General features: G+C 32.0%; 1 protein-coding gene across 1 annotated transcript; it reads right to left on the minus strand.

Moving 5' to 3' along the window:
- Positions 1-276: 276 nt before the first annotated feature.
- F13B (coagulation factor XIII B chain) lies at positions 277-15,040 on the minus strand (the record flags this gene model as incomplete). Its single annotated transcript, XM_008064725.1, has 11 exons — positions 277-310; positions 1,472-1,685; positions 3,818-4,000; positions 5,095-5,295; positions 7,818-8,000; positions 9,183-9,368; positions 9,457-9,636; positions 12,350-12,526; positions 12,877-13,053; positions 13,737-13,922; positions 14,840-15,040. Coding segments are annotated over 11 exons (1,922 nt in total), but the record flags the coding sequence as incomplete, so codon positions are not given.
- Between the last annotated feature and the right edge of the window lie 342 nt (positions 15,041-15,382).

Raw genomic sequence — 15,382 nt, forward strand, 5'->3', positions numbered from 1 at the left:
TAGAAAATAAAAATATTTTGGTATGTAGATCAACTTTTAACAGATGGAGGATATGAAATACAGATTTGGTTATGTCAAATCATCCAAACTAGAAATAAAGCAACAACATTTTTTGGTTTTTATTTATAGATAAAGAAAGCATTCAGCATGAACTATTTAGATTCAAATTTTTAAGCAAGTAAAAACTTACAGGTTTGTAACTCAGCACATTTCTATTAAAAAATTATATTTTATAAAATATTTTATGATGTGTTAGAATCTTTCTGCTACTCATTTTTAGGTCCTCAGGGGTTCTTGATAAGACAGAATCCTTGATGAAAAAGAGAGAGATTTTTGAAATAAGCATCAATGCTAGTTAAGCATTTTTTACCATCTTAAACTTTTCAACAGGTTATATAATAAGTCATTGTTTTAAGTACTAATAAGTGCAAGTAATTATACTTGGTAAATAATACAACTTTTTAGAAACCCAATATTATTTACTACACTAACTCACCATTTTTTACAATTTTTTTCTAAGCTATATGCTTCATTTTATCCTGGAAATGAGAAATTCATGTTATACTAAAACATATAGAATTTTTTCTTCCCTGATTTTATCACAGTTAAAAATAAAAATTATAAATAATAAAATTTTCCATCAATGTATGTCTTATGAATTTTTTTCTAGGGTGTTTAAAAGTATCTAAAAGTTGATATTATATAGTTCATATAGTTCATTGTTTACAAATATTAAAGCAGGACCAGATGAACTTTGCCAGTAGTTTTGTTTGTTTTTAATATTCCTAGTTGGACAAAATAATATATATTCCATTTCATACTATATCTTCAAAAGTGTCAAAATTCTGATGATATAATATGGTTGACATCATCTTATTGTACTTTTAAAATATTTTTCTAAGAAAAGTACAAGATTATTTTACTAATTAATAGAAAATATATATTTTAAGTTGTCACATCAGGAAATGTTTCAATAAGTGATTCTAAATAGTTATATACAACTGTAGTCCTGAAAATAAATACTATAATTTTAATCATTATTACTAATATGCTCTTGCCTCAGAAAAAGGGTTAGACAACTGTATTTCCCAAACTTTAGTAATTACCCATGAGCTTATACTAGAAGCAAGAAAAAATGTGATTTTTAGCTCATCTTAGAGCATGTAGGTTATTTTTTGCACATTCAAATATTACACATATAAAATAACTTATGTTTCCAATTGTCAAGGTGTCATAAATATCAAATGGTAAACACTGCTTTGACTTCAAACAACTCAGAAAATTGTTCAATTAATTAAGATTCCTAGGCGTTTGCTTGGTTTAAAAAAATAAAAAAATTATGATTCTTTGTTTTTCAAAGACCATAAAGTAGCAATGTTATAGCACATAATATTATAAAATTTATAATAAATGCAACTCTTAAATAATAGTCTACAAAAAGAAACAGCTGAAGGTGCAATTCTCATCTTACCTTTCTCTTGGAATACATCTTGGATAATTTAACTGCCCTCTGTCACATTGCACTCGAAGTTCAGATCCAATAATAGAGGACTTAACTACATAAGTACCTCCCCTACAAAGAAAATCAATATACTCGCCATGGAAAATATATGGTCTATTGTCAAAATTCCATTTCAGGAGTAAATTATTCTTTTCCATGTCGTCAGAAGATAATGTGCAAGGTTCTGGGGGGAAAAAGAAGAAGAAAACTATTTTGATAATCTTGGTACTAACAAGAATTATTATGTTGCCTACCCATGATGACCTTGATTTGGAGAAAGGTTATATCCTGCCAATCTTATTTTTATGCCATTAGGTTTTTTGAAGATAGCAAACCACAAAAAAAAAAAAGGTGTTTTTTAGAAGCACTGATGATCTAACAGTTATTAAAATAACATTCTTTTCCCCTTTTCTTCTTCAGAACATTCAAATAAAATACTCATGAGATGAATCAATGATTGCCAAATAGATGATATTTTATGGAAATGTAGAAACAAGCTAGGTTTTCAACATCAACCCAAACCTTATAACTTTATATCATCCAAAGTGGTTGACAGTTTCTTCTTTTTTAAATGTGTAGTTAAAGAACATCAGGATTAGACTAAGCATTAAAAGTATTATTATGTCCTTTCTCATATGTATTAAAACAAATTTTAAAAACTTAAATTATGTATTAGGATACTCAACAAACCTCTTTGATTTTTTTTCCTGTAATAAAACCATTGATAGTTTTCAAATATCAAACTTCTTCAGAAAATGAGTTTCTTATGTCTTTATTTGCCTCCTAGATGACCTAGCATTAAAAACTAACAGCAACACTATCATAAGTTTCTTTTTTCTTCTTCACAATTTCATAGGCATAAGATTAATTCTTTTTCATGGATCTTAGCAACCTCGGTATACATTTATTTTTATTTTCTTATAAAGTCAAGAACTTTCACCTTTTCACTAAGAAAACTACTCTGGTATATCCAAGCATCACTACTCTTGTTCTCTGGGGCTATTATCAAGTAAAATAAGATTTACTCAAACACAAGCATTGCAATTCTATGACAATGGATCTGATAAAACCAAGATTATGAAGTGACTAACAGGCCTACAGTGTATACAGGCTTGATATGCTAGAAAAAAGAGTGATTCTAAGTAAAATATTATAAATAAATTCTAACAACATATAAAAAGCATAATTTATCAAAACCATGTGAGATTTCCTACTGAACTATAACCATGCTGCAGTGTAAAAAAAAAAAGTGATATAATTCACTAAATTTTCAATAAAAAACAAAAGTAATAGTCATATTACTTTTTTTTACTTTCTATTTCAACAGATATTGCTAAAATTAAAAACCCATTGAAGATTCTAAAAAATACACTCCTAGCCGGTTTCGGTGGCTCAGCCTGTAATCCCGTGCCTTGGGAGGCTAAGGTGAGTGGATTGCCTGAGCCCGAGGGTTCGAGACCCGCCTGGGCAACTTGGTGAGACTTCATCTCCACAATAAATCAAAATGAGCCAGGTGTGGTAGCACGTGCCTGTAATTCCAGCTACTTGGAGGGCTGAGGCGGAAGGATCGCCGGAGCCCAGCAGGTCGAGGCTGTGGGGGCCGGGAGCGGCCGCTGCCCTCCAGTCTGGGCGAGGGAGTGAGACTCCAACTCAAAAAAAAAAAAATTACACTCCTAGCAAAATAGAAAGAGAAAATGTCTACATCTTAAACTTGATTTTTAAAAAGAATCTAACACTTGAAGATAAATTATTAAAAGTTTACTTATGAGACTGGGAAACAAATAAAGATATCCAGTATCTCTTCCATTCAACATTGTACTGAAATGCTAAGCCAATGAAATATGATAATAAAAATAAGCAAAAGTCATCATTGGAGACAAAGGAATTTTATTATATATAGATACACTATTTAATGCCTCAGAGGGCCTTGTAATACAGTTATTTTTATTAGGATGTCTTACTAATAAAGTACTCACATGCTTTACCTTTTTATATTGAGATGACTATTTCTATCTTTGCTCCCCCATTGTATTCATGTATTCTATTGCAGTACCAATTACACTGAATTATGACTATTAATATGATTACCCATACCACTATGGCCTATTCATCTTATAGCCCCAAACCAAACTAGTACCTGATACAAGATCTGCACTTAACAAATACTTATTAAAGCAAACTAGACTATAGTTATTTATGATCTAGAGGAAAAAACGTATATCAATGATTAAATAACCACATTAAAATAATATAACAGAAAGTTTAAAAATATACACTTTTACTTTATTAAATAGAGGTATATCTAGTACTACCTACCTAAACATAGTGGTGGCATAGTCCAAACTCCCTCTAAACAATAGATCTCCCTAGACCCTTGTAGGAAATGGTGATCAAAACACGTGTACTCTATTGAGGAACCATTTTCATAGGTGCCTATTGTTGAACCAACAATGACTCCATTTTTAATAACTGGAGGAGATGCACACTTTTCTTTAGATTCTGAAAAAATAAGTTTAAAGTATACAATGAATTGCTATAATGAGTATCCAGTGCTTTTATAATTGCTACAGAAATAAAATCAGATATTTCATATAAAGGCATTTTTTTAGACAGTTCTCAAACACTTTTTAAATATTAAAAACATTTTCCGACAATATCATAATATATAACTTATTTTTACAATGAGAATCACAAGTTATAATATTTAAATACATATATCAAGTTATAATATTTAAATACATATATAAATCTATCAAAGTGTTCACAGTTATGATTTATTTTTCTCTCTCTGTCTCTTTCTCTCTTTTTTGAAGTGGAGTTGTTGCCCAGGCTGGAGTGCAGTGAGAGGATCACAGCTTACCATAGCCTCAACTTCTTGGACTCAGAAGATCCCTCTGCCTCAATCTCCCAAGAACTATAGGCATGCACCACCATGCACGGTTAATTCTTTGATTTTTTTGTAGAGACAAGGTCTGGCTATGTTGCCTAGGCTAGTCTCAAACACCTGGGCTCAAGCCTCCTGTCTCGGCCTTCCAAAGTGCTGGGATTACAGTGTGAGCCACTGGTGCCCAGTCTCTTTTTCCCTTTTTATCTAACCCAAAGTGAAAGTTTAGATTTCTCTTTAATCCATGCTTTCTATATGTATTGCCTTCCTTTTCCTTTTTTTTTTCTTATTAAAAGTAATTGTTTCCATATCCAGGGAATACATAAAATTTCTCACACTGTGCATCAAGTTCTTTTGTGAGACAATAGTCTCCAACAAATCTTAAATAAAGTGTTGTTCAGTGTTGTTGTGTTCACATAGGGCTGATCAATTGTCTGATAAGCTGATGACATTTATGAAAAACTTTTGATATTTTTTCCTTCATAAAATTGACGTATTGGACTTAAAAATGTCAGAATAGCCATCCTATTTAGGTGCATATAACTGACTGGAAATTGCAAGTTGGATTACTCTCAGTTTCATAGATTAGAAGATGATAGTGGTGAATTGCTTAGGGTCATAAATATAAACTTTCAACCTAAGTGGAAGATATTGATCAAGTAAGAAATTCTGATCAAGTAAGAAAGAAAATACTTTTTATTTTTTTTACCTTTTCTGACACATAGAGGATATTTCACTTCTCCTCTATTGCACTGCACAGATAACTCAGACAATTGGGCTGATGGAGATAAGTCATATCCCTGTTTACATACAAAATCTATTAAATCTCCATGTAAGACTTTTCCTTCATAGTTCCACTTCATCTCTATGTTATTTCTGTTCATGTTATCCACATTAACAGTACACGGTTCTGAAAAACAAAATGTTGTTTTAAATGATTTCCTCATCTGACAAATATAAAAATGATATATATTAAATTATGACAGGCACCAAAAGCAATATTTTACATTTATCATTATTAAAGCAATTCATACATATATGAGAAAATATATACTTTATTACTATCAAATAAATTTATGCATTTCTTATTGTCTTCATTATGTCATAAATTAAGACCACTTTATTTAAAACATTTAAGTTAATAATTATTTTCTTTCTATAAAATAAAAACCTTGAATTCAAAAATATATTCACTGAATAAATATTTATAGAGAAACTGCCACTTGATATAGGTATATCAATAAATAAACTAAAAACCCCTGCCCTTATGGAGTTTGCCTTCTAACTGGGAGAAACATTCACAATGAATAATAAATATAACAAATACATCCATCTATAATTTGTGGTTATCTTTAAACTATAGCATATGATAAACTAGATGAAAAAAATGGAAGGGACATGTAGAAAGGGCTCGGGAAAGGAGCTTGCACTTTAAAACAAGGTGATTGGTGTAGTCCTAAATAAGAGTAATATTTGCACAAAATCTTGAAGAAGTTCACAGAGTGAAGCATGTCATTTTCTGATAGAAGGTTTTCCAGGCAGAGGGAACAACCAATGCAAAGATGAGGTGAGAGCACACGTGGCTTGTTTGCAGAAGAAAAAGGAGACGAGAGTAACTGGAATAGTGAGAGCGGAAAAGACAAGTAGCAAGAGGTTAGAGAGGTACATTATGCCTGTAACAATAATTCACAGAGAGAAAATTCTATTCCTTATCACACTGTTGTCTGAATTTGTAGTGATAATTTTTCAAATTTCAACAGATAAGCAAGATGTACAAAGATTTCTCATTTTGCTGTGATTGCAGATTGACTTTCACTCAGAATTTGCTTTGATTCATTAGCATCGGATAGTCTAACTGTCTTGAGGCAATTGTTTCAGGTACAGAATGCTATATTCCTTTCCATTTTTTAATTTCTTACAAATAGCTTGCTTCATTACTGGGTTTTACTTTACAATTGTAAACTAGCCTCTATCCCCAGAGATTACTATACTTCCATTCAACTCAATATCAATCACATCATCAAAAATTTAATATCAAAATATAGATGAATAACAGAAAAATTATAAGTGAAGATGTATCTGAATTTGAATGGAAACAGCATCCTAAGATTTGCTTGAAAGGCAAAAACTGCAAACAAAAGGTTGAGAGTACTCAGGACTTAAATCTTAAACATATGCATATTTTAAAACACTAAAAATGAAAATTAAAAATACCTACAATATATATGATTCTCAAGTGAATAATATAATTTATATTGATAAAGATCTTATGAGTATGAAAAAATGACTAAACTATGAACAATCAATGCATAAAAAGAAAACATATAGCCACTAGAAAACTGAAAAATTCTCCATTGATTAATACTTAAATAAATCAAATTAAAATAATTGTGCCTACTGACTTAACAAAATAACTCAAGATTAAAATAGTTAAGAAAGAGTAAAACAGCTACTATTTTAAATCACTTATGGTAGGCTTATAAATCAGAATAAATTTTCTGATTGACAATTGGTCAATTATAGAAAACCAGTTAAAATTCCAGATTTCATGATTTGGAAATTCATGAAATGATAAGAAAATAAAACATGAACAAAATAAATATATTTTAATTTTTAATAAAAATGATTTGACTGAATAAATATTTATAAAATGTACTGCTTGGACAATATTTATTAAAATATTGGACACTAAACATCCATCAATAAAGTGATTAGTTAAATTAATTATGGTGTATCTGCATTATGAAACACTATGACACCATTAAAATATATATTTTAAAGTATGACACCATGTTAATAATATATTTGAAGTGAAAATAACCTAAGATATATTCATCTGTATGGTATGATAGCATTTTTGCAAATTTTATGTGGTGTGTTTGTGTAAAAAAGTTTAGAAGACTATTTTTATTCTCTAAGTCATTAAAAAACAATTTTATACTATCAATAAGATGTAACAAAGCTGTCCAGTCGGGTGAGGATATGGTGGCAAATAAGCTATTAGCAATATGATCTACTAAGGAAAGAATTGGACTGATTATTCTTCTTTCCAAATAACATTCTGAGGGTAATACAAGCAAAGACATTGAAAGCTAGTGAGAGGGGAAATTTCAGTTAGAAGAAAGTCTACATAAAAAGTAATTGGTCGCAAAAATGTGAATATATGAATGTTCCTGAGGTGTACACTGAAAATGGCCAAAATAATAAATTTTACATCGTATGCATTTTACCACAATAAAAAGAAGAAATGGGATAAGAACTAATATAATTCTAGACAATAAGATGTTAGGAATTTTCTATGTAAATGAGAGGGAAAGTATTTAGGGAAAAGCTTATACAAAATCATCACTTCAATGATATAAAGCATTATAAGAAAATCACATGAAATACAAACATAATAGTAAAAGAAATTCAGTGTACTCCCTTTCTTACCTAAGCAAACAGGTGGGGATGACCATTTTCCTTGCTCACAATGAGATATTTTTGATCCTTTCAATAAGTAATATTCATTGCATCTGTATTCCACTGAGGATCCTGTTGTATAACTTGCCAATAACAAATCCACAAGAGCTCCATTTATTACAGTAGGTGGAGGCTTACAATTTTCATTATTTTCTAAGAAAGAGGTCATTGTAAAATTAATATTAGCTCATAAAATATAATAATATCATAATAATGTTACCTTACTATAGTATCTCAATATTTGTACTACATAATTGAGTATGATTGATTTTTTAAACATTAGAAATTAAGCAACAATAAACAGCAAGTGTTTTGCCTACAAACAAGTGTGCATATTTTTCTCTTCATGATTGTGAAGGAATTATGAAATAAATATTAAAATCTAAAAAAGGTGGAAGACTGAGGTAGAAGGATCACCTGAGCCCAGCAAGTCAACGTTGGTGTGACCATGAATGTGCCATTTCACTCCAGCCTGGGCAACGAAGTGACTCTCCAACTCAAAAAACAAAACAAAACAAAACAAAAGGGAAACTATGTTCTTCAGCCTAAAGACCACGGTCCATTCTAAAACTTCTCTTTGGCATCATCCACTTTTATTTTCTTTCTAGTCATTCATCTTCATCTCAGGTCTCAATCAACCCATTAATGAAATAGTCTATTTTTTTCTCTCCCTTTATAATCTTTCACTCTGCTGATTTCTTTAGCATCCTTCACAGCTTTTGTCTTATGCAATAAATATCCTACATAAACATGGTCTTGGAGAGTTCTCTAGGATCTGATCAAGAAATGAGAAGGATGATGGGAAGGGTAGAACTCAGGAATGATAGTAGCCTGGCGGTGCCCTTCAATAAATTGCAAGAGCAGGGGCATGTCTCAGGAGATGTAAGGTGCAGAGTGGCCCGATGCAAATTACCAGCAGACTTGCCCAAAGTCAGGAATAGGCTGCTCTCTCTTGACTTTGTAGGAAATACTGGAAGAGGAAGTAGATCATGTTTATGGCCAGCCACTCAATCCAACATGCTCTTATTTACTTGTCTAATGAAGCATGTCATCACTTATTTGCTGTCACTTAAAGGTCACGGGTCATGGCATGATACAGGTCAGATAACTAATGTAGTCAAAAGGTTATTTTAGTTTCCAAACTCTTTACATTGGCTTAAATTCTACAGATGATTTCATACACACACACAAAAAGTAGCCAAGTAGATGCAGTAGCAATGTGTTTCTAACTGTTGTAAGCTGTTCTCTCTTGCTAGGAGTACATGGGTTAAATAGAGAGAATGGAAATTTTTAGACCAGAGGCTGAACTGTTGATGCTAAAGGTGGCATACATACCAACACACTCAGGGTGATGTGTCCATTTTCCATGAATACAAGTTATCTCATTTGATCCATGAAGATAGTAGCCGCTATCACATCCATATGTCACTTTATCCCCATTGTAATAAATCTTAGAGTGTAGGTTTGCCATACCATTCTCAATGGAGGGTGGTTCCTCACATGCTACCTTCTCCTTTCCTTCTAAAAAGGTACAATTTAAAGAGAAGAGGCTATTTGGCTATAGCTGCAGATTTCATTTTAGGGAAAGCTTATTCAAGGTGTTACCAACCAATGCATTTTGGAGGTTCTGTCCATTTTCCATTTTTACAATGTATTTCTTCTGACCCCTGAATCTCAAAATTAAGTTCACACTCTATATGAACTATTTCTCCATGACGGTAAGTTGTTGAATGTGTTTGAATTTTGGAGTTTAGAGGCAGTGGTGGAGGAGGACATCGATTTCTTCTTCCTTGTGGACAAATAACCACATATTTTATCATTTAATTACAAAAAATAAAGATTTAATAAGAATGCTAAGCATCCGAAAGAGTATGACAGGCAGATTCTAGGAGCACCTTTTGGGTCATCTCCTCGCGATGTTCACTTTCTTGTGTTATGCCCCACTCCATGAGCGGGCCTGTGACTTGTTTCTAGCCTATGGAATACCACAAAGATGTAACCATGGAATTGTAATGTCATTCTTGCTGGGAGACTCTCCCCCTGCTAGTTTTGAAGAAGCAAGCCGCCACATTGTGAACGTCCAAATAGGGAGAGCTGCGAGGCAACGGGTAGAGGGCTGTCTCCAGCTGACAACCAGCAAGAAACTGAGGTTCTCCGTTCAGCAACCTGCAAAGCCCTGAACTCTGCCAACAACTACGAGCATGGAAGAAGATTGTTGTCCAGTCCAGCCTCAGATGTTGTCCTACTGACTCTTTGCATCTTTGTTAGACATTGATGCAGAGGAACTAGACTCATGACGTACAGACATTGTGCAATAATAATACAGTTGTGTTGTTTTAAGCTGCCAGGTTTGTGGTAACATTGTTATGTCCGATAGAATACTAAAGCAGGAAGTATTCTATATTCCTTATCTTCTTTGGTACTAAAGTAACTATTTAAGAAGAAACTATTATTTATTCCATATTATAGATAAAGAAACTAAAACTTATATAGTAAGGAAATTAGTAGTAGGCGGTAGATCTGTTCTTGAACCCATGCCTTTCTTAATTAAAATCTCCTGCTCTAAAATACTGACTGTATTAGTTTTCTAGTGCTGCTGTGACAAATTACCACAATTTAGTGGCTTAAAACAACACATGTTTATTCTTTTACAGTGCTGGAAGCCATGAGTCCACAATCACTTGCACTTGGCTAAAATCAAGGTATGAGGAGGGTTCCATTTCTTCTGGTGGCTTTAGAGGAGAATCGACTATTTTGCCTGTTCTCAGAAACTTCTGGAAAATACCTGTTTTCCTTGGCTCTTGATTACTTCTTCATATCACTTCAAGCTGTAGCTTTCATTGTCAAATCTCCTACTAACTCTTTTGTAAGTAAAATCTCCCTTTGGCTCCCTTTTATAAGGATATCTATGATTACATGTAGGTTCCACATTACATGTAGGTACTTCCAGATAATATTTCTACCTCAAGATTTTTAACTATAAAATTTATTTGCCATATAAGGTGACACTTAGTGGTTCCAGGGATTAGGATATGCATATATTTTGGGAGGAATGGAGGAGAAATTATTCAGCCTACTAGATTGAGTCTCCTATATCTAATGACTATTTACTTGAAAAAATAACAGACATATTGGCATGCTAACTAATTTGGATGGGGTAGGAGATATGTAATAGGCATTAGTTAGTTAGAGCTGCCATTTATTTTTGAAATAATATACTACAGAAAAATGTGCTAGCAATCTTCCCCTCTACTGTTACACAAAGCTGTCAAACATAAATGAAAAATCACAAAATCAATAAAGGTGTTGTTAAGTGCATTTAGAGAATTACGACAGTTCTGGGCAATTCCACCGCCTACTCCTGGTCAGCTCCCTCCTTCATTTTTCCTAGCTCTTTTCTCAAATCTTTACCACTCTCTATTTTATGCACTTTCATGTCTCTTACCTGTCTGTCATCAGTGACATTATATACTACATTACAGAGAAAATAACAACTATCAAGACCTTTACCTCTTCCCACCCCTCCTAATCCTCAAACTCCTATTCATATTTTATATCCGTATCAAATATTCATCACTTCTGTGAATGCTATTCCACAACAAAACAACATATCAGAATCTTTAATGTTTATTCAAACACTGTGTACCTGATTTTATTATACCATTTGTTACATTATAGCAATGGTTTTTCATATCTGTTTTCTCTGCTAGACTAATAACTTCTTCATATTCCATAGTAGGTCCATTTAACTAACTACTCAATTGGTGTCTCCTAACAGGCCACCATACCATCTTCTTAAACACATCTGGTGAGAAAAATGTAATGCTAGCTATTTCATTTTGGATAGCTCTTACTAGATGACCTCATTTTTCACTTTTACTTCTGGGTAACATTCCTTTGCTTTTTCTGCTCTCTACTCCACTATTTTGAAGATAAGATTTTCACATCAGGAAATATGTGTCCAATTAAGAGAAAGCAAAGCATCTTCACAAAGCTACCAGATTGGGATAAATAAAATAGATCTACTAAAATTTCGAATCAGACAAGTTATTCATTATAATAAGAGATTCACAATTTATAATAGAGATTTCTAAATAATACATTTAAAAGATATAATCACCCCTCAAACTAACACAAAACTTAAGATTTCTTCAGATGAAATATATTAAAGGTTGCCGAAAATAGCACTGATTTAAAAGACAATATTTTTTTTTTAATAGTACTCATAGCTGGGTGTGGTGTCTCAAGCCTGTAATCCCAGTACCTTGGGAGGCCAAGGCAGGAAGATTGCTTGAGCCCAGAAGTTCAAGACCAGCCTGGGAAACAAAATGAAAGCTCATCTTAAAAATCAATCAATAAATGAAAGTGAAAAGCAAAATAAATAAAATAAACATGGTACTCGAAAAACAGTTAGATATCACCACATTTTGTCAGAGCTCATAGAGATTAAACCTGATAAAGACACGGCATGTTATTTGTGAGTGTGAAATTTTAAAATTTACCTTCACATACAGGAGATTCTGGGTACCAACCAAAGTTATAGCATTGAATTAAATCAGATCCACTCAGATAATAATTTGCATGACAGAAAAACTGAACTACATCTCCTTCTTCATAGATCTGCTTTACAGGATGAAAATAACCATTTTCTATTAATCTTAAAGAAGAGCACTTCAATTCTAAAAAGAATGAATGAAATACAAAGAAGTGTTTATTTTTTCTGCAAGAACAAATTCATTTACTACATACATGCCATATCTGAAATAAAAACTAATAAATTTGCAATTTTCTGTTTTAAATAATAAAAACTTAGGAATTCATTTTATACATTTAGTAAATGACATTAGGTTTACTCTAATTTAATTCTGTGAGCTAAAATATATTTTTCTACTTGAGAACTTTAAATGATCAAAACCTACTATCAATAAAAAAGTAGGAAAATTAAGAATAAACATGGCAACTTACATACACTTCTCTATGAGAGAAAACTTTTGGAGTGAATCAGATTTTATTCAAAATGAGAACCTACTGGTGCATTTCGGTGTGAGAGACCATCCGTATGTGTGACACTCCACCTCCTCTATCTTCTTTCCTCCAGCTGTGTAGTAGCCAGGAGCACATACGTATTGTACTATTTCATTCACTTTGAAGGTTTTCTGTGTTGTGGAATAATTTCCATTATATAATTCAGGAGCCAAACATGTTTCTAAAAATATGTTTTAAAGTATTTATTTCATGAACTTCATTAATAACCTAGAATATTAAAACAAAATCCCAAAATCTATTTTCACTGAATCTTAAGAATATATGGCAAAGACAACTCTTGGAAAAATTGGAAAATAATCAAAATGCCTTTGCCTCTCCATTTTCTTTTTTCAATACACTTGTGATCTAACTCTGTCAGTCTTGTATTTTTAAAATTCTCACCTGTCTTGGCCAAAGGTGACAATTCAGCTGAAGACTTTTGCAGTAGCAATTTTTTGTGTATGTGCCATCTACAGATTTGTGCACTTTAAACAACTTACAACATACTAACAGAGACTGTATAGTCAAATTATTGAATAATTTTCAAGCATAACAGACATTGGTTTATGATATAAAAGAATGTGCATAATCTCAAATTCTCCTACAATAAAGAAAATAGAGATGTATATATGTTGCAAGAAAATAAGTTTATTAAGTTTCTTTCATTTTATTCCATCCCAATTCCTTTGTATTAGTCCAAAGTGGGAACTACTGAAAATTGAAAAAAGCAATATAATATCCACTTTCCACACTGGAAATTATAATTAAAAAATTATATTAAGTAAAAATGTTTATCAATATAAGAAAGTACTAGTCTCACAGACTCTTATCTTCAGTTTTAGAAAATGAATCTTACACACATACCGTGTTCTCCCCTACAGGTTGGTTGGGAAGACCATCCATCAGAAAGACATTGAACCACTTCTTCATCCTTTCCTTCAGGGGTTTTATAACCTGAGTCACAACCATAACGCATGCTTTCTTGAATTTTGTATAGTAACTTTAAATCAGAGATATAACCATTTCTGAGATCAGGCTTAGCGCACTTTTCTATAGGAAAAAAATGTTTATTTGCTTAACATGATGACAAAATTAATCTTCTTTTATTTTTTTTAACAAATTGTAGAATTAAGGCAAAAGTACAAAATTACTCTTAGCTGGAATTTGAATGAGAAAGATATAGTTTTCATTTTATAATTCCTTAATTTAATTTAATTTTGGGATTACCTGCCTAAATTTCTTTTGAAAAATGGATTGAATTTGACATTGACTTTCATTGTATTTACTAATCTTAGTTCTTACAGTCACTCCTGCTCCTACCACATTTACATGTTTACTAGATCAGTCACAGTAACCAACATATCAAATTTTCTTTTCTAAATGAAATGGACTCAGTCAAAGCCCCTTACTGTGGAAAACAGAGCTTGGGGAATTCTTCTTAGCTCATGAAAGTTCACATGACCCAATGTAAGCCAGTCAATAGCTTGACATAATGTAGACTGACAAATTTGAACTCAAAACTCAGATAAACCAATTTTTTTCAATGAATATTATGAGAGAAATTGACATACAAAGGAGAGAAAAGGCTTGCAAATGACAAAGCATGTGAGTAGCAATCTTGTCCTTCCTGAGGTGTGTCTTACGCATTTTCTGACTTCTTATGCATAATTATTTATGTAAGTTTCTCATTACTTAAAGTTACTAAATTACATCCCTGTCTCTTGCAATGTGATAGATAGGAATTTCCTGTTCCTTTTACAGGATTTTATTAAAAACAAACAAAATAATATTTTAATGTAAAAGCATTATTTACATAATTTCATACTATGCCTTCATTTTGTAAAAAATGGCAGTTTGCCAGTAATTTTGTTCATACCTACAAAAATTCCTACTACTGAAACCTTATTTTCATAAACAAATTTATGTGAGTATTGTAACCCCTGTGTTATCACATTCAGCTGACTTACTGAAGCACCTTGGTTCTGGAGACCAGCCTTCTGCTGTGCATGTGGTTCGCTCTTCTTGTTTCCCGGTTTCAGTTGTGTAACCAGCCAAGCAGAAAAATGACAATTTTTTGTCTATACTCATTGGAAAGTAAAAGCTTTTAAAAGTATAGTAATACTGAGCAATCCTTCCATTTTCCACATGAGGAAAACCACAGGGTTTCTCTGAAACAGTAAATGTCAAGTTGAAAATGGAAAAACTTACCTAAAAGCGTAAAATTTGTGATCAAGTAGCAACATATTTTTAAGTTAAAATTTTTTGCAGACACATAACTAATATTTATTTTTATTTTTAAGGTGATTTTGAGACACTACAAGCATTCTCCTTTTTCAATCATAATTAATCTGCTAGTCACTCAAATACCCAACAGTCAGGATAAAACTGGACAGGTCACTTCCTCAGGCAAGTTTTTCCTAACTTTGTAAGACAGCACTTTCTAACAGATGTGCAATGCAAGTTGTATATATAGATTTTAAATTTCTGGCAGTCACATTAAAAAAACTAAA

This window comes from Carlito syrichta, unplaced genomic scaffold (genome assembly GCF_000164805.1).
Source record: "Carlito syrichta isolate Samal-C Ts95f unplaced genomic scaffold, Tarsius_syrichta-2.0.1 Scaffold307975, whole genome shotgun sequence".
Lineage (NCBI taxonomy): Eukaryota > Metazoa > Chordata > Mammalia > Primates > Tarsiidae > Carlito > Carlito syrichta.